Here is a 20,856-nt window from a genome sequence, read left to right as displayed (position 1 = left end):
CATCTCCAATATTTTTATATCCAATAAGCAACGGCGTACAATGAAAGCGACCTCTGTTTTAAATCCCCCTGTGATTTTCCGTCCCAGCGAGTGTCCATCGGATCGATCTTCAATTCCTGGAGACTCCAGGGCCAATCCTGGAGGGTTGGCAGCACCACAATGCACCATTTGCACCCTGAGAATTCTACACAGCTCCTGCATCCCACCACAAACCTCCGAAAACACAGCACGGAGCAACAAAAAGAATTTAAAAAGCCACAGAGAGAAGCGTCAGAATAAAACCACGGACAGGAGAGGCTATTGTATCTAACATTGGCACGTCCGAATATGTTCAGCACGTCGGAATTAAACCATTCAGGCTAAATAACCTTTGTAAACAATCAGGAGATTGATTATCATTCACTTGCTTACATCACAACGCTTGTAACCTGCCCTTAGTGACATCACTCCACAAGGACAATTTACACCTGCCACCAATTTCAATCCCAGGGACCGGATAGATAGGGGAGCTGTAAACAGGACTCGAAGCTCACGGGGTCTGAGACCTTCACGTAACCCCGGGGGGGTCCCGATTTTAACTCCTGGTGGATTCCCCCTCTCAGGCCGGAGTTAAAATTACAGTCGGGTCTCGATGATGTCATGTAAAGAAGGACACCGTTGGCTCCGGGCGCCTGTCCTTGCTGCCTGCTCGGGAGAGCAGGTTAAAATTGCAGATGTTGCGATCATGGCGGCTTTCAGACAGGGCGATTTTAATTGCCCGCCCGCTGAACGAGTAGGGTTAAAATCGCCCCTCCTCCCCACTCCCCCCTCATGTTTCTTGGGTTTTGCATAAATAAAGTAAAAGGGGACAAAGAACTTGCTTTCATTTATGTAGTGGCTTTCACATCATTGGGACATCTCATAAGAATTAGGAGCAGGAGTAGGCCATTCGGCCCCTCGAGCCTGCTCCGCCATTCAACGAGATCATGGCTGATCTTCGACCTCAACTCCACTTTCCCGCCTGATCCCCATATCCCTCGATTCCTCCAGACTCCAAAAATCTATCATTCTGAATCTTGAATATACTCAACGACTGAGCCTCCACAGCCCTCTGGGGTAGAGAATTCCAAAGATTCACCACCCTCTGAGTGAAGACATTCCTCCTCATCTCAGTCCTAAATGGCCGACCCTTTATCCTGAGACTGTGACCCCTGGTTCTAGACTCTCCAGCCCGGGGGGAAACACCCTCCCTGCATCTACCCTGTCACTCACCCTCAGAATCTTATGGGGCTGAAATTGCCCACTGCCCCAAATGAGGCGGATAATTCAAATTAAATGATTATTCTCCGCCCGAATCCATGGAGCGGAGAATAGAGAGAAATTGGCCTTTTTAACTTTCTTAATTTGTCCGGGTGGTGTTTTGGGCGGCGGAGGGATCGGAAGCAGGGCGGGAGGCGGGCGGTGACATCAGCGCGCTGAGCACATCAGTGTAACGTTCCTCTCCTTCAGTTAAAGGGGAGGGGGCCACTGCGAGCTCTGCAGCCACTGGGCCGTCAGGGCGGGTTTCGGCCGGGCCAGCGGTCCGGTGCCCAAGAGGGGGGGAGGGTGCGGGGCTGCCCGTTAAGAGGCCCGGCCGAACCAGCGGCCGCCATTGTCTTGCCGACTGCAGAGTCGGCCGACAATTGAAATAAAATGCCGGCCCCGGCGATGCCCCCTCCCCTTTAGGGATGGACGTGCTGCCAGCCGCTTGCAGGTTCCCGCCGGGAAAAGCTGTCGGGGGCACTGAGTGGCCACAGATCCGTTCCTGCGGGGCAATTTCCCTTGTGGGGTGGTGAGGAGTCGGTGCGTGCCCGATGGAGCAGGACGCAATCTGTTTCCGCCTGCCCCCAGTCGGAAAGGCCTAACCGTCTAATTACCGCCTCTTAGAGGCAGTAATGGACCTGAAAGAGGGGGCAATTTCGGCCCCTGTATGTTTCAATGTTTCACCTCTCGTTCTTCTAAACTCCAGACAGTACAGACTCAATCTAGCCAATCCCAAAGCGCTTCTTGGCCAATCGACTTATTTCGATTCATTCAGTCTGGACCAGCCCCCACCCTGGCCGCAGATTGACGAAATATAATCTGGGATCCATTTGGCAGTGTTGAGGCCGTTGCTAAAGAGGACCAGCGAGAGCTCGCCAAGCTCACGGTGTTAGGGACAGGGTGCGAGGGAGGAAAATCACATCACAGCGTCCTGTAATATTCTCCAGCCCCACAAGCTGCCGAGATCTCTGCGCTCTTCAAATTCTGGCCTCTTGCGCATCCCTGATTTCCATCGCTCAACAATTGGTGGCCGTGCCTTCTGTTGCCGAGGCCCTCGGCTCTGGAACTCCCTCCCTAAACCTCTCCGCCTCTACCTCTCCTCCTTTAAGACGCTCCTTAAAACCCTATCTCTTTGACCGAGCTTTTGGTCACCTGTCCTAATATCACCTTCTCGGAGTCAAATTTCGTCTGATAACGCTGCTGTGTAGTGCCTTGGGATGTTTTGCTACGTTAAAGGTGCTATATAAATACAAGTTGTTGTTGTTTCTGCTGTTGTTGTGGGTGGGAAAGAAACGTGAGCTCGTCGCCAAATGCTGCCAGAACAAAATGGCCACCGCGCTATCCAGCACAGATGGTGGCGGCCATATTTGTTCACTCCCAGTTTGCCTCTTGATGAACACTGGAAAACGGCTTTATATTGGGGAGTTTCCTGCTTTTGGCTATACAGTGGTGATATAAATGGAGTTTTGGATAAATTATACTCCCACCTTAGCTTGCCAACAAGAAGTTTATCCGAATTTAAAATCACTTTTAGGTTGTAGTACTGGTTTAGCAGGATGTGTCAGCCTTGGGTCCTGAATATAGTTCCATCCAGCACCCTTCTCCATTGGGCAGAAGCACAGACGGCTAAACCACCAGCAAGACCCACAAGAACATGGATCCCCAGTCCCACAGATAATGGATACCCGGTCCCACAGGAAATGGATCCCTGGTCCCACAGGAAGTTGATTCCCGCTCCCACAGGAAATGGATCCCTGGTCCCACAGGAAATGGATTCCCACTCCCACAGGAAATGGAATTCTACCCCCACAGGAAATGGATCCCCACTACAACAGGAAATTGATTTCTACTCCCACAGGAAATGGATCCCCAGTCCCACAGGAAATGGGTATTCCAGGCAGCGAGAGAACCTGGTGTTTTCTATTGGCTTGTAGAGTATATTTATACAAGTTGCATAGACTGGATTTGTATTACCCTTGAGTTTAGAAGATTAAGGGGCGATCTAATTGAGATGTTTAAGATGATTAAAGGAGCTGATAGTGTAGATAGAGAGAAACCATTCCCTCTGGTGGGGGGAGTCCAGAACAAGGGGGTGTAACCTTAAAATTAGAGCCAGGCCATTCAGGGGTTATGTCAGGAAACACTTCTTCACATAAAGGGTGGTGGGAGTGTGGAACTCTCTCCCAAAAAGCTGTCGAGGCCGGGGGTCAATTCAAAATGACAAAACTAAGATTGATAGATTTTTGTTAGGCAAAAGGATATTGAGGGTTACAGAACCAACATGGAGTTAGGTCGCAGATCAGCCATGGTCTAATTGAATGGGGGAATAGGCTCGAGGGGCTGAATGGCCTCCTCTTGTTCCTATGTCCCTAGGCTGTGGCAATGCTATCTTACAATTAAAGTCCTCAGTTACTAGCAAAGAGAAAGTCTGGATTCCATCCCAACACATTGGAATGTATTTGTCTTGATGTCAATTCAGCCAAATGATCCCATCCAAAGCAGGCTGGGGCTTTCCATAGCCAGCGACGCAAGTGAACTTCAGTGAAAATAAATTGGACAATCACAATCACACCCCCGTCCTGCACCCTGCAGAAACTCCGTTTTGTTTCATATATAATCCATAACCTTCGAAGTCTATGACAATACACACCCCACAAACCACACATTCTTCCCCACAATTATTGTCGTTTGGAACGTCCCACGGATGGAGCCAAGCCTGTTGGGCAGTGGGCCCAAAGCTTCACTCCCACCCCACGCCCCGCACAACCCCCCCCCTCCCCGCCACCCCCACGCCCTGCCCTTTCTCAGGAGTTGACGATCTGCCCAGACCAGGTTTCATGCTTGGTGCCCGGGGCTAGGTGGGTGATGACTACCTCCACCGCTTGATGCTTCAGATTCTTGGGCGGGACGGCGCAGACCTTGTACGTGACCTCGTCTCCTTCCACGGGCACGTACTCCCCCTCGATGCTGGAAGAAAGAAAGAGGGGCGGATTGGTCAAACCGTGTTTTTTCTTCCGGCTCTGACAGACTTCTAACAACACAGGTACCGTTTTTATTCAGCGAGAGAGTAATTTTGCTCGGTGGGGCCACAGGGCCTCATCACCATCTGAAATATTGCCTTAAGACAGCTCGCAAAAGGATAGATGGTCCGCAGAATCACTGGAAGAGCATAAGAACATAAGAATTAGGAACAGGAGTCGGCCATTCGGCCCCTCGAGCCTGCTCCGCCATTCAATGAGATCACGGTTGACTTCCTGCCTCAACTCCAGTTTCCTGCACAATCTGCATATCCCTTGATTCCCCCAGTGTGCAAAAGTCTATTAATGGCAGTCTTGTATATACTCAACGACTGAGCATCCGCAGCCCTCTGGGGTTTGGCGAGAGGGGGAACCCCATTTCCCTCCTCCTGACCCCTATTCCCCTCTCTCTTTCTTTGACCCCATTACCCTCTCCTTGACCCCCATTCCCCGTTTCTCTCTCTCCCTCTCCCGGACCCCAATTTTCTATCTTTCACTGTCCCCCATTCCCCAGCCTCCCCAATCCACTGACCTCCATTACCCCTCTCTTCTCCCCCCCTCCAATTTTCCTCTCTCCCGGCAACCCCCACCCCGGCTCCCGAGGCCCACACTGACTCTCACCGGCCACTCGCGGCTTTGTGACGTTACTGATCTGGGCAGGTGCAAACAGCGTAGGATTGTGAAGGTGGAGCAGAAGGAGCCATTGCCCCCAAAGAACTGTATTTGGCTGGGATTTCCCCAGGAGCTGCTCCCACTCCCACGCTGGAACTAGCCGGACATGAAATTAGGGAGAAATTCCTTCGCTTCCCGTGAAATTAGGAAATCCCCAGCTATGTTTGGTTCCTATTGCCCGATCTAATATCCATTGGGAGGTTACACTGTGCACAGCTGGATACACTCGGCTCACACTCACACTCGCACAGCTAGCCACACTCGGCTCACTACCACCGGACGACTCAAAGCGCTTTACAGCCAATGAACTACTTTTGGAGTGCAGTCACTGCTGTAATGTGGGAAATGCAGCAGCCAATATTGCGCACAGCAAGCTCCCACACACACAGCAATGTGATAATGACCAGATCATCTGTTTAGTAATGTTGATTGAGGGATAAATATTGGCCAATGCAGATAACCCACCTGCTCTTCTTCGAAACAGTGCCACGGCATATTTTATGTCCACCTGAGAGAGCAGTCGGGCCTCAGTTTAACATCTCATCCGAAAGGCGACAGTGCGGCACTCCCTCAGCACTGCACTGGGAGTGTCGGCCTAGATGTATGTGCTCAGGTCCCTGGAGTGGGACTTGAACCCACAACCTTCTGACTCAGAGGCGAGAGGGTGCTACCCACTGAGCCACAGCTGACACGTTGGCCCAAAGCTGCTCATCTATGAAGGATGCCTTGAGCTGACGCTGTGTGTACTCACTCAGAGATGTGGACGAAGATGTCCTCTGTCCCGTCCGTGGGTGTAATAAAGCCGTGACCCAGTGACCTGGAGAAGCACTTGCATTTGCCCTTGGAGAGAGGCCCCAGTGTGGCCCGAGCGGACCTGCAGCAGGGAGAACCGGCACAGACGCTGCAGTTATTTGGGAATAAAACCGGAAATCATTCCTCGAATCACAGAACGGCGCAGCGCTGGAGGAGGAGGCCGTTGGGCCCGTCGGCCTGTGCCAGCTCTCGGAGCGACCCGCCCTTGCTGCACGCACCGACATGGTCGGGCAACAGCTCCACACTCCACCTCCGCCAAGAACCGAAAAGTGCCAGTATCGTAGCACCGTGCGGCACAGAGGGAGGGCCGGTCGGCCCATCGAGTCGGTCCCACTCCCCATATCCCAGCAATTATTTCCCCCGTCAAGTAGTTATCCAATTCCCTTTCGAAGGCCGCTATTGAATCTGTAACCACCAGCCTATCAGGCGGTGGGTTCCAGACCCTCACCACTCGCTGTGCCAAAGGGTTGTTCAGTTTGTGGAAGGCTGGAGCGAAACCACTCCTGATCATTCGGTGGTTTAAGGTGCTGGGAGGTGTGGTGGCGTTGGCAACGTTTTGCGAATGTTTTTGTGGTCTGTTTTAGGTTTGTTGTTTCTTCCCAGGCGCCTCTCGGAGCGCTCCCGGCCCAGCTCTTTGGTGCCCGAGAGAGGTGTACAACGCCTCCCTTAGTGCTGCGCCCCCTGACTCAGGGCCCAGCTGCCCAATGTTACGGACTGAGGCGCAAACTGTTCCCGGGCGCTAACTTTACCACCCCGCCGCCATTACCGCCCCAAAGAAACATCAAAGCCGAAAATCCAGCCCTCTAGGGGGGCCGAAATTCCCTTCATAACGCCGCCCACTGACGCCGGCGATGGCGGCTAACGGGCGACAATGGCCTACCGTCGGCGGAGGGCGGCATCCACGCCTCCGTGGGATTTGAGTTGGTCTTTGGTGGAGGTGCCAAGAGGTAACGCCACCTGCGCGGTGACGTCATCCAGCGTGCAGCGCCCCCTTGTGGCCGCTGTCGTGCTATTCGGTTTATACGGAGGCCCAAAGGGCAGGCGTCCATTTTGCCTGGGAAAAGTGGTGTCAACATAGCGGATCTCGGGCGGAATAGCCCAGAGAGCAAGGTAAGTTTTTCTCTTTATTTATTTCCGCTTTTATTTACTAGTTGTACCAGCGGGGAAGTGTGTGTGTGTGTGTGTGGGTTGGAGAAGTTTGCGTGTTTTTTTTTCGACACACTTTTCCTAAGTTCCCTCCCCAGGGTGAGTGTGCAATGCCACTGTTAGCGTTGCTCTCTCATCTTTGGGCGCAAAAATCTGAATTTGTCAGTTGGAGCCTGCGCCGAAGGCCCAGCGGTAGAATCAGCTCCAGGCCGTGACACCGCCTCAAAAACAGCAGGACTGAATTGCGCCCCCTATCTGTTAAGTATTTAACATACACTTAATAAACTATTAGGGCTAGACTTCCCACTTGAGTTCGCTGGGCTAGTGCCCATACATCGCCCAAAAAGGCAGGCTATCGCCCATTTTACCTCAAAAGCGGAAAGTTGGGCCGGAACATCTCCGGAAAATTGTCGGCCCAACTTTCGGCTCACCTCGCCGTGTAAGAACCTTGCAGGCAGGCGGAGCAGCGAGTAATGCTCAGTAAAACCCTTCCTCTAACAGAGCCCCAGAGTGGCCCCGTGCTCGGGCAGTACTTACGCAGAGTAGGTGCGGGTGCGTTTGGTGGGGAGGGGGCTCGGCAGGTCCCCCAGGAGAGAGTTGTTCCGCTCCCAAGTTTTGATGCTGTCTCGGAAGTACAACGAGGGTGGGGAGACCGGTGACCGGGGCGAGTGAGGTGGCTGTGAGGGGGAAGTCTCCCTCTGCTCTGATGACATGGTATCTCGCGAGGATTCCTGCCTGTGGAAGAACCAGAGTCCCAATGTTAGAATCCAATTTGTTCGACTTCCCTCCTCGAACCCATCACATACCATTCCTGCTCAGGACAAGCAACCCTTGGCCTCTCCTGTTGCTCACCCATAATTGGCCACTAAGAAAGAAAAACTTGCATTTATATAGTGCCTTTCACGACCACTGGACATCCCAAAGTGCTTTACAGGCAATGAAGTACTTTTGGAGTGTAGTCACTGTTGTAATGTGGGAAATGCAGCAATCAATTTGCGCACAGCAAGCTCCCACAAACGGCAATGTGATAATGACCAGATAATCTGTTTTTTTGTTATGTTGATCGAGGGATAAATATTGGCCCCAGGACACCGGGGATAACTCCCCTGCTCTTTTTTGAAATAGTGCCACGGGATCTTTTACATCCACCTGAGAGGGCAGGCGGGGCCTCGGTTTAATGTCTCATCCAAAAGACGGCACCTCCGACAGTGCAGCACTCCCTTGGAATGTCAGCCTGGGAATGAGGAGTCTATTCACATTCCCATTGGCTGTGGAGTGGGACTTGAACCCACAACCTTCTGACTCACAGGCAAAAAGGAGAGCGGTCCTCCTCACAGTCTGCGGGGCACTGACCTACAGTCTCATGAAGAATCTTCTGGCTCCGGTGAAACCCACAGATAAGTCGTATGAGGAGCTGTGTACACTGGTTCGGGAGCATCTTAACCCGAGGGAGAGCGTGCTGATGGTAAGGTATCGGTTCTACAGGTGCCAGCGATCTGAAGGTTAGGAAGTGGCGAGCTACCTCGCCGAGCTAAGGCGACTTGCAGGACAATGTGAGTTTGATGGCTACCTGGAGCAGATGCTCAGACTTTTTTGTACTGGGCATTGGCCACGAGACCATCCTACGAAAACCTTTGACTGTAGAGACACCGACCCTCAGTAAGGCCATTGCGATTGCACAGGCGTTTATGTCCACCAGTGATAACACCAAACAAATCTCTCAGCAAGTGCTAGCAATGTTCATAAATTAACTAGAACTGTGTTTGTGAGCAGAAATGTACAGGGCAGAAACCATGAGTCTGCCACTGCCAGCAGGCCTCAGGTGACCCAGATGACTCAGAGTCCGCAACAAAGGATGAATGCAAGGCAATTCACACCTTGTTGGCGTTGTGGAGGCTCCCATTAGTCCTATTCGCGCCGCTTCAAAGGGTATGTTTGCAAGAGCTGTGGAACAATGGGGCACCTCCCACGAGCTTGCAGACGAGCTGCAAGCTCTGCAAAACCTGATAACCACCACGTAGCAGAGGAAGATCGGTCCATGGTGGATCAAAGCAATTTCAAGCCTCAGAGAGAGGAGGCAGAAGCTGACGTACATGGGGTGCACACATTTTCAATGCTAAATGTAAAATTGAATGGCTTACCCGTAGCCATGGAACTGGACACTGGCGCTAGCCAATCCAGCATGAGTAAAAAGATGTTTGAGAGACTGTGGTGCAACAAGGCACTCAGACCAGCCATGAGTCCCATCCACACGAAACTGAGAACATACACCAAAGAGCTTATCACTGTCCTGGGAAGCGCCATGGTCAAGGTCACCTACGAGAGCACGGTGCACAAACTGCTACTCTGGATTGTCCTGGGCAATGGCCCCACACTGTTTGGAAGGAGCTGGCTGGGTAAAATCCGCTGGAACTGGGATGACATCCGAGCACTATCACATGACGATGAGGCCTCATGTACCCAGGTTCTTAACAAATTTCCTTCCCTTTTTGAGCCAGGCATTGGAAACTTTTCCAGGGCGAAAGTGCGGATCCACTTGGTCCCAGAGGCATGACCCATTCACCACAAGGCGCGAGCAGTACCTCACATGATGAGGGAGAGAGTGGAAATCGAGCTAGACAGGCTGCAATGCGAGGGCATAATCTCCTCAGTGGAATTCAGCGAGTGGGCCAGCCCGATTGTTCCAGTACTCAAAAGTGATGGCACGGTCAGGATTTGCGGCGATTATAAAGTAACTATTAATCGTTTCTCGCTACAGGACCAATACCCGCTACCTAAGGCAGATGACCTATTTGCGACGATGGCAGGAGGCAAGACGTTCACCAAGCTCGACCTGACTTCAACCTACATGACGCAGGAGCTGGAGGAGTCTTCGAAGGGCCTCACCTGCATCAACTCGCACAAGGGACTGTTCATCTACAACAGATACCCGTTTGGAATTCGGTCGGCTGCAGCGATCTTCCAGAGAAACATGGAGAGCCTACTCAAGTCGGTGCCACGCACAGTGGTTTTTCAGGACGACGTATTGGACACCGTCGAGCACCTACAAAACCTGGAGGAGATCCTCCAGCGACTGGATCGCATAGGGCTGCGGCTGAAGAGGTCGAAATGGCGCAGCCTGCAAACTTGTTGATCGTGGCGCAGCCCGCAGACTTGTTGATGGTCATGGAAGTGTTTGAAAATGATAAATCACCTGTCACGGCCCGCCAGATTAGGACTTGGACCAGCCAAGATCCTCTGATGTCCCATGGGAGCTGGGCCAGCATCCCCGTTGAAATGCAAGAGCTAATCAAGCCGTTCCAGCGGCGGAAGGACGAGCTGTCCATTCAGGCAGACTGCCTGTTGTGGGGTAACCGCGTAGTGCTACCAAAAAGGGACAGGGAGACGTTCATCTCGGATCGCCACAGCACACACCCGGGTATAGTAATGATGAAAGCGATAGCCAGATCCCATGTGTGGTGGCCCAGTATCGACTCTGACTTAGAGTTCTGTGTACGGCAATGCAGTGTATGTGCTCAGTTGAGCAATGCACCCAGAGAGGCACCACTAAGTTTGTGATCCTGGCCCTCCAGACCATGGTCGAGGATCCATGTTGACTATGCGGGCCCGTTTCTCGGTAAAATGTTCCTGGTGGTGGTGGATGCTTTTTCAAAATGGATTGAATGTGAAATAATGTCGGGAAGCACCGCCACCGCCACCATTGAAAGCCTGAGGGCCATGTTTGCCACCCACGGCCTGCCTGACATACTGGTCAGTGACAACGGGCCACGTTTCACCAGTGCCGAATTTAAAGAATTCATGACCTGCAATGGGATCAAACATGTCACCTCGGCCCCGTTTAAACCAGCCTCCAATGGGCAGGCAGAGCGGGCAGTACAAACCATCAAACAGAGCCTTAAACAAGTCACAGAAGGCTCATTCCAAACCCGCCTATCCCGAGTACTGCTCAGCTACCGTACGAGACCTCACTTGCTCACAGGGGTGCCCCCGGCTGAGCTACTCATGAAAAGGACAGTTAAAACCAGACTCTCGCTGGTTCACCCCAACCTGCATGATCAGGTAGAGAGCAGGCGGCAGCAACAAAATGTAAACGATGGTCACGCCACTGTGTCACGGGAAATTGATCTGAATGACCCTGTGTATGTGCTAAACTATGGACATGGTCCCAAGTGGATCGCGGGCATGGTGATAGCTAAAGAAAGGAGTAGGGTGTTTGTAGCCAAACTAGACAATGGACAAATTTGCAGAAAGCGCCTGGACCAAACGAGGCTGTGGTTCACAGACTGCCCTGAACAATCCACAGCAGACACCAGCTTTTTCGAGCCCACAACACACACCCAAAGGATCAACGACACCACCCCGGACCAGGAAATCGAACCCATCTCGCCCAACAGCCCAGCAAGGCCAGGCTCACCCAGCAGCCCTGCAGGACCAACAACACGCCAGCCCAGCGAGAGCACAGCCAACACACCAGAACAGACATTTGTACCGAGGCGGTCCACCAGGGAAAGAAAGGCTCCCAACCGCCTCACCTTGTAAATAGTTTTCACTTTGACTTTGGGGTGGAAGTGATGTTGTGTATCTGTAAAGCATGCACTCCCATGTTCCGCCACCAGGGAGCGCATTCCCTGAAGTCCCAAGGGATCCCAGCATCATAGAAACATAGAAAATAGGTGCAGGAGTAGGCCATTCGGCCCTTGGGAGCACTGTATATAAGCCGGCCCCTAAGGCCTGTTCCTCACTCTGGAGTGTCTTAATAAAGACTAAGGTCACTGTTACTTTAACCTCCCGTGCAGCCTCATCTGTGTTAGGAACACAACAGTCATCACATGACCTCCGGCCTCCAACCGCTCCGCCCCCGCACTCCCGCCATTGGTCGCCCGACATATCCATCATCATAGCGCTTCGCCTTCCCACAGCCAATGGGAATGTGAATAGACTCCTCATTCCCAGGCTGGATGATTATTAACGGTCAGTCAAACAGCCTTTTTTCCATGTCCAATACTTTTGTAACTAGCAGACAAAAGTGTTCAAATCAGATTAAGAAAAACACACCATTGTGTTTCAATGCCCCTGTGATTTCTCTCTCACAGAGAGGGTCCTCGAGATTCAGTTTCAATTCCTGGAGATCACAGGGAGGGTTGGCAAGTCGACTAATGTGATGGAATTTTATGTGAGGCGGTAACAAGGAAGGCCGATGAGGGTAGCACATTTGATGTAGTCTACATGGATTTTAGCAAGGCTTTTCACAAGGTCCCACACATGTCAGGCTGGTCAGAAAATAATAGGCCATGGGATCCAAGGAAAAGTGGTGAGTTGGATCCAAAACTGGCTCAAAGGCCAGAAGCAAAAGGCCCGAAATTGCCCCGTTCCAGAAGGCCTCAACACTGGAGCGAAATGGCCGCCATTATCAAAATCCCGCTTCAGTGAAGGGGAGAGCCCCGGTGAAGTGGCGCTGTGATGATGTCATCGCGACGGTCACTACATTCCCCCCCCTGCCAACTTCCACCCCTCTAGTGCCGTCACCCGCCGCATGTCCGCCCCCCCATTCAGAGCGATCTCCAGATCCGAGTGGGAAAAAAAAACAAAGAGCGGAATTTCGCTCAAGAGGTGACCTCAACCACCCTGGCGGTGAAAACCATCGAAACGAGGTGCATGCGTCCCATTTCAGGCGGTGGGGGGGGGGGCAATTTCGGGGTCAAAGGGTAAATGGGTGTTTTTGTGACTGGAAGGATGTTTCCAGTGGGGTTCCACAGGGCTCAGTGCTGGGTCCCTTGCTTTTTGTGGTATATGAGTTAAACTTGAATGTAGGGGATATGTTTAAGAAGTTTGCAGATGATACTAAAATCGGTTGTGTGGTTGATAATGAAGAAAGCTGTAGACTGCAGGAAGATATCAATGTACTGGTCAGTTGGGCAGAACAGTGGCAAATGGAATTCAATCTGGAGAAGTGCGAGGTAATGCATTTGGGGAGGGCTAACAAGGCAAGGGAATACACATTAAATGGTAGGACACCGAGAAGTGTAGAGGAACAAAGGGACCTTGGAGTGCAGGTCTACAGATCCCTGAAGGTAGCAGGCCAGGTTGATAAGATGGTTAAGAAGGCATACGGAATGCTTGCCTTTATTAACCAAGGCATAGAATACAAGAGCGGGGAGGTTATCCTTGAACTGTATAAAACACTAGTTAGGCCACAACTAGAGTACTGATTGGACTAGAGAGGGTACAGAGGAAATTTACGAGGATGTTGCCTGGACTGGAGAATTTTAGCTATGAGGAAAGATTGGATAGGCTGGGTTTGTTTTCTTTGGAACAGAGGAGACTGAGGGGAGACCTTATTGAGGTGTATAAAATGATGAGGGGCCTAGATAGAGTGGATAGGACGGACCTGTTTCCCTTAGCAGAGGGGTCAACAACCAGGGGGCTTGGATTTAAAGTAATTGGTAGGAGGTTTAGAGGAGATATGAGGGGAAATTTCTTCACCCAGAGGGTGGTGGGGGTTTGAACCTCACTGCCTGAAAGGGTGGTAGAGGCAGAAACCCTGGGAGTAGAGTTATCTTGTTTTCTCATGAGAAAGCGAGAGTACGAACACAGGAACCACTGCTTCTGGGGTTATAACCATCAGTTCTCACGCCCTCTTAACTTCAGACTATGCGTTAGCAAGATCTATAGTCCCAACGACGAGCACCTGTCCCTGGGGTCCAAAAGCTGATCCGCACTAGACAGGCGAAAACTAACCAGAGGGGTCAACAACCAGGGGCCAGAGATTTAAAATAATTGGTAGGGGGTTTAGAGGGGATTTGAGGGGAGTTTCTTCACCCAGAGGGTGGTGGGGGTCTGGAACTCACTGCCTGAAAGGGGGGTAGAGGCAGAAACCCTCATCACATTTAAAAAGTACCTGGATGTGCACTTGAAGTGCCATAACCTACAGGGCTACAGACCAAGAGCTGGAAAATGGGATTAGGCTGGATAGCTCTTTGTCGGCCGGCGCAGACCCGATGGGCCGAATGGCCTCCTTCCCTGCTGTAAATTTCTATGATTCTACGATTCTATAAGAGTCTTTCCGAGCTGGTCCGCACAGGGAGAGAGAGAGGGAGAGACACACACAAAGGCCAGACAGACAGAGAAAGACACAGGACCGAGAGAAAGAGAGAGGGAAACATAAAGACAGAGCGAAGGAATGCGAGAAAGAAAGACTGACACACACACTCAGGTGAGGTGCCTGTGATCCTACCCCAATAAGGAGCCAGTGTATTTGGGAGTGAAAGTGAAGAGGAAATAGAGAGAAAGCACGGAGAGAGCTCTCGGGAAAGGACAAAAGGACACAGCTTGCCCATGACGGAGGGGCTGAGATCTAGCGCATGAGCTACTGCCAGCTCCCTCTCAAGGCTGGATCTGTTTAATGGAATACGTGCCACAGCATGAAGCTCTCAGGCTCCCCCTCCTCGCAGGGATTAACCTTGGCTGCGGCAAAGGTCTTTAACCCCTCAGTCTCCAATCTACTGCCTGTGGAGTTTGCATTAAACAGCTGGAGGGAAAACAACTTGGTTTCACTGTAATAACGACAGCGAGAGACACAGACAGGCTGAGAGAGAGAGATACAACTAGAGAGACAGACAGATAGACGGAGAGAGAGGCAGAGAGAGATACAGACAGAAAGAGGGATGCAGAGATAGACATAGATAAAGAGAGGCAGACAGACAGAGAGAGAGAGACGGACAGAGATAGGGAGAGACAGAGAGAGAGACAGATAGATAGAAACAGAGATAGAGAGAGAGAGAGACAGAGAGACAAAGAGAAACAGAGAGATACAGACAGACAGAAAGAGAGAGAGATGCAGAGATAGACATAGATAGAGAAACAGACAGACAGACAGAGATAGAGAGACAGAGATAGAGAGACAAAGATAGAGAGAGACAGACAGAGATAGAGAGACAGACAGAGATAGAGAGAGAGACAGAGAGAGAGAGACAGATAGAGAGAGAAAGAAAGAGAGACAAAGAGACAGAGAGAGATACAGACAGACAGAGATAGAGAGAGAGAGAAAGAGAGAGAGTGAGATACAGAGATAGAGAGACAGACAGAGATAGAGATAGACAGAAACAGAAAGAGAGCGAGATAGACAGACAGCCAGTCAGAAAGTGAGAGAGAGACAGACAGAGACAGAGAGAGAGATACAGATTTAAAGGGGCCTTCCCCTGGGTGGCTGGCTTCTTGATTCCACAAATCTACGTCTGAGGAGCCGGTGTGAATGTTGCGAGACAGTGGGTAGAACGTGCTCCGCCCCCGTGTCCTGGCGATGACAGGCCGAGCCAGCGGCCCTTAAAGGGGCTTCCCCAAAAACACCCGCTCCTCCTGGCTCCACAAAACAATACCAGCCTGAGCCCGCCCGACATCAGTCCAGTGACCCCGATATCAGTCCAGTGACCCCCGATATCAGTCCAGTGACCCCGATATCAGTCCAGTGACCCCGATATCAGTGCAGTGACCCTGATATCAGTCCTGTGTACCCGATATTAGTCCAGTGACCCCGCTATTAGTCCAGTGACCCCCCCCCAACCCCACGATATTACGACCTGCAGTGGGATGGCTGTTCGGGGCGAGCAGCTAGGCCAGCTAGGTTTAAACATGGCCCAAGCGCAAAACAACAAAGCCCAGGTCAGGGGTCACAGCCAAACCACACTCAGGTTATTGCTGAGTAAGTGCCGCTTGATAGCACTGTCGACCACATCTTCCATCACTTTGCTGATGATTGAGAGTTAGACTAATGAGGCGGCAATTGGATTTGTCCCGCTTTTTGTGGACAGGACATATCTGGACAGTTTTACACACTGTCGGATAGATGCCAGTGTTGTAGCTGTACTGGAACGGCTTGGCTAGAGGCGCGGCTAGTTCTGGAGCACAAGTCTTCAGCACAACAGCCAGAATGTTGTCGGGACCCATAGCCTTTGCTGTATCCAGTGCGCTCAGTCATTTCTTGATATCACGTGGAGTGAATCGAATTGGCTGAAGACTGACTTCTGTGATGGTGGGTACCTCATGAGGAGGCCGATATGGATCATCCACTTGGCACTTCTGGCTGAAAATGGTTGTAAATGCTTCAGCCTTGTCTTTTGCACTCATGTGCTGGGCTCCGCCATCACTGAGGATGGAGATATTCATGGAGCCTCCTCCTCCCGTTAGTTGTTTAATTGTCCACCACCATTCACGACTGGATGTGGCAGTGCTGCAGAGCATTGATCTGATCTGTTGATTGTGGGATCACTTAGCTCTGCCGATAGCTTCCGCTGCTTAGCATGCACGTAGTCCTGTGTTGCAGCTTCCCCAGGTTGGCACCTCTTTTTTAGGTATGCCTGCTGCACTCCTCATTGAACCAGGGTTGGTCCCTAGGCTTGATGGTACTGGTAGAGTGAGGGATATGCCGGGCCATGAGGTTACAGATTGTGGGGGAATACAATTCTGCTGCTGCTGATGGCCCAAAGCACCTCATGGATGCCCAGTTTTGATCAACTAGATCTATCTCATTTAGCACAGTGGTAAAGCCACACAACACAATGGAGGTTGTCCTCAGTGTGAAGACGGGACTTTGTCTCCGCAAGGACTGTGCGGTGATCACTGCTACCAATGCTGTCGTGGACAGAAGCATCTGCGACAGGTAGATTGGCGAGGGCGAGGTAGAGTAGGTTTTTCCCTCGTGTTGGTTCTCTCACCACCTGACACAGGCCCAGTCTGGCAGCTATGTCCTTCAGGACTCGGCCAATGGTGGTAGTACCGAGCCATTCTTGATGGACATTGAAGTCCCGCACCCAGAGTACATTCTGTACCCTTGCTACCCTCAGTGCTTCTTCCAAATGGTGTTCAACATGGAGGAGTATGGATTCATCAGCTGAGGGATGGCGGAAGGTGGTAATCAGCAGGAGGTTTCCCTGACCATACTTGACCTGAAACTTCGTGGGGTCCAGAGTCAATGTTGAGGACTCCCAGGGCCACTCCCTCCCGACTGAGCAGTCTGCGACATTGGCTGAAAGCTATGATTCTGTGAGTGTGACTATGTCAGGCTGTTGCATGACTCGTCTGTGGGATAGCTCTCCCGATTTTGACACAGGTTCCCAGATGTTGGCGAGGAGGACTTTGGAGGGTTGACCTGGCTGGGTGTGCCCTTGTCATGTCCTTTGCCAGTGCTGAGGTCGATGCAGGTGGTTCGTCAGGTTTTATTCTTATTATTGTTTCTCGTAGCGGTTTGTTCCAACTGAACTAGGCCATTAAGAGTCAATCATATTGCTGTGGGTCACATTTAGGTCCAGATCGGGTAAGGAGAACAGGACATCCATGAACCAGGTGTTTTTTTTTTTAAATGACAATCCAATAGTCCCATGGTCACTATTACCAATACAGGGTGCTAATATTTTTATTTAATTGATTGAATTTAAATTCTCCAGTTGCCATGGTGGGATTTGAACTCACATCTCTGGATCATTAGTCCAGGCCTCTGGATTACTAGTCCCGTAACATAACCCACTGTGCTACCATACCCGACTGCGTTGTGCAAGGAGTTCCAGGATTATGGAGCACTGACGATGAATGAACGGCAATATATGTCCAATTCGTGATGGTGCGTGACGTGGAGAGGAATTTGTTCTGTATTGGGAGGTAGATAGGGTTGGAATTCTAAGAACACAAGAGTTAGGAGCAGGAGTAGGCCCGTCGGCCCCTCGAGCCTGCTCCGCCATTCAATGAGATCATGGCTGATCTTTGACCTCAACTCCACTTTCCCAATCTCCATATCCCTCGATTCCGCTAGTGTCCAAAAATTCTATCGCTCTCAGCCTTGAATATACTCAACGAGCATCCACAGCCCTTTAAAACCAGCCCCGAGTAAACGGGAGACAGCAATAAAGCAAAAACTAGCTTGAAGGGCAGGAGAAATCTGAATGAATGGGCCGCTGAGTTTCCCTCCCAACCCGTGCAACATCGCACAGAATCTTAGCAACACACCATGGCGATGGCATGGCAACAGCACGTACCAGATCACATTGCTCATCGCTGCGGAACGAGAATGAGAGTGGTCACACTATATTACCCAAAGCTACAAAGCAGATGGTATTGTTTTCATATCTTCCCCTGGAGAACAGCGTGAAGCAGTCACAGGCTGACAATCCGTCACATCAGCGCTCCTTCCCTGACCTCAACCATCGACAGGGTGGTCAGCCCCATACAGCGGGAGGGTTTTGTGGGCTCCCTCAACCCATATGGGGGGAGGCGGGGCGAGGGGAACACTCCCACCCACATGTACCTAGTCCCAGATGGCCAGCATTCATCCGTCAGCCTTGACCATCAGTCATTTGCTTTATCATTCACAGGCTGTGGGCATCGCAGGCAAGGCCAGCATTTATTGCCCATCCCTAATTGCCCGTGAGAAGGTGAGTGGCTTGCTGGGCACTTTCAGTTAAAGAAAGAAAGAGTTGCGTTTCTGTCGGGATGTAACTATTATGCACTAACTGAATGGCAGCCGTTTCTCTGATTGGCTCTCCATTATCACATGACCTATTGCTGATTGGTCCCCAAGGAAGATAAGCCACACCCTGAAGTTTCTCTGGAATGTGTAACTGGAACCGCCCAGCCTAACTTTGCACATTGTAACAGGGTCCATTTTGACTTCAGAAGTCAGAGAGGACACATCTCTCCCCCCAGCCAAAGTCCCTTACCCCAGCGCAAGTGCATCCCTCCTCCAGCGTCTTTCACAACCACCGGACGTCCCAAAGCGCTCTACAGCCAATGAAATACTTTTTGGAGTGTAGTCGCTGTTGTAATGTGGGAAACGCGGCAGCCAATCTGCGTACAGCAAGCTCCCACACACAGCAATGTGATAATGACCAGATAATCTGTTTTATCTTGATTGAGGGATAAATATTGGCCCCAGGACACCGGGGATAACTCCCCTGCTCTTCTTCAAAAAAATAGCACCGTGGGATCCTTTATGTCCACCTGAGAAAGCAGACGTCTCATCCGAAAGACAGCACTCCCTCAGCACTGCAAGTGTCAACCTAGATTTTTGTGCTCGAGTCCCTGGAGTGGGACTTGAACCCACAACCTCCTGACTCAGAGAGGATACTACCCACTGAGCCACAGCTGACACTAGCTTAAGAGTCAATCACACTGCTGTGGGTCTGGAGTCATATATGGTCCAGACCGGGTAAGGACGGCAGATTTCCTTCGTTAAAGGACACAGTGAACCAGTAGATATGGCAATCTGGTAGTTACATGGTCACCAGTATTGGCAGAAGCTTTTTTTTTTCAATTCCAGATTGATTTAATCAACTAAATGTAAATTCCGCAGCTGCCATGGTGGGATTTGTACACCTGTCCTGGTCTCGGGATTACTGGTTCCAGGAACGGTGCAGTGGCTCTAGGCCTTTTGGCTAAGAGCATTGGCGCAGAGTGATCCTTGATGTGTGCAAGGTGACCTCTGGCGTTTGTAATCTGACAAGATGATCTGACAAAGAATTGGAAAGATTGGTCCAGTAACATAACCACAATGCCACCATTCATGCAATTCGAGTGTGGGAGCCATCACAGCTGACTCTGGCCCAGTCCTCACTAATGCCCATACACACACAATTCCACCATGTGTCACTGAGTGAGAATCTGGCACACATATCCCACTGAATGCCAACCCAGAATTCAGAGCCAGGGTCCCAGTCTCCACTGGCCAGGGCTGTGTGGGGTGGGGTTTGAAGCCTGCACTTTCTGACTCAGAGACGGGAATACGACCACTGAGCCACGGGCTCCGTCCCAGCGAACAGAAAGAAAGACTTGCATTTCTATAGCGCCTTTCACGACCAACGGACGTCTCGGAGCGCTTTACAGCCCATGAAGTACTTGTGGAGTGTAGTCACTGTTGTAATGTGGGAAACGGGGCAGCCAATTTACGCACAGCAAGCTCCCACACACAGCAATGTGATAATGACCCAGATAATCTGTTTTTATGTTGATTGAGAGATAAATATTGGCCCCAGGACACCGGGGATAACTCCCCTGCTCTTCTTCGAAACTGCACCGCCCACCTGAGAGAGCAGACGGGGCCTTGGTTTACCGTCTCATTCGAAAGACGTGCAAAGTGTTGAAGATACACATGATGCACCCTACCAAATCCCAGAGCTTCATTTTCCTCCATCCACCCCCCCACCCCCCACCAACAATTTTTCTCCACTCCACTCCTGAAGGCGTTGTGTTGGAAGAGGAGAGTCAAGGTTGTGGTGAGTGGCAGCTCTAAGGAGACGTCGGGTAGAAACATAGAAAGGTAGGGCAGGATCACTTATTCTCTTTGTCTCTCCCTACTTCTATCTCACCCTACACACAGTAGCTGCTCTCACTAGCCACTTCGCCCTCTGCTCCCCCTTCGCACTAACGGCGGGCTCTTGTCCCTCTCTTCCCTTTCAGGTGCTCAAAGCGTAAAGAGGCCTTTGCCACGTCACGGAGACACCAGCCTAAACATGCAAGCCACCAGTTCACCTGTACACCTCACAAGTCACGCGGCTGTAATGTGTGCACCTGTGAGCATGCTCACAGGTTTGTGGAACTGTTGACCTCGTAGGACTGCTCCTGGGGCCTGGCCAAGGGGGGGCCATCAGCCAGTCCAGGCAGCGGGCCGTCGTTCAGCCCGACCGCCTGCCTCTCTTCCGTGCATACATCCGAGCCAGGGTGCCCCTGGAGATGGAGCACGCGGTGTCCACCGGTACGCTCGCGGCCCTCCGCGAGAGGTGGGCGCCGGACGGACTGCAGTGCATCATCACCCCCGGCAACCAATTTTTAATTTGATTTAAGTTTGTGGTAAAAAGTTAATTTGTTTATTTGTCGGTTCTAGTGCCCCCTGCCCCCCCCGTTAATAAGGGGGCACTTGATTTACATTTCAACTAAAAATAGTTGT

At 51.3% G+C, this 20,856-nt stretch overlaps 1 protein-coding gene across 2 annotated transcripts in view; it reads right to left on the bottom strand.

Annotated features, from left to right (window-relative positions):
- Positions 1–4,085: 4,085 nt before the first annotated feature.
- The window catches only part of csdc2a (cold shock domain containing C2, RNA binding a), a 64,117-nt gene continuing 47,346 nt past the window's right edge, over positions 4,086–20,856 (bottom strand). For both annotated transcript variants that reach the window (XM_070862325.1, XM_070862324.1), the window contains exons 2-4: positions 7,467–7,664; positions 5,722–5,844; positions 4,086–4,248 (exon numbers count right to left, since the gene is read on the bottom strand). In XM_070862325.1, coding sequence (XP_070718426.1) covers positions 4,086–4,248; positions 5,722–5,844; positions 7,467–7,642 — 462 coding nt within the window. In that variant the 5' untranslated portion in view covers positions 7,643–7,664. The remainder of the gene's footprint in view (positions 4,249–5,721; positions 5,845–7,466; positions 7,665–20,856) is intronic.

This window comes from Pristiophorus japonicus, chromosome 19 (assembly GCF_044704955.1).
Source record: "Pristiophorus japonicus isolate sPriJap1 chromosome 19, sPriJap1.hap1, whole genome shotgun sequence".
Lineage (NCBI taxonomy): Eukaryota > Metazoa > Chordata > Chondrichthyes > Pristiophoridae > Pristiophorus > Pristiophorus japonicus.
The sequence above is the reverse complement of the archived record's forward strand: the minus strand, read 5'-3'. Positions and strand labels throughout refer to the sequence as shown.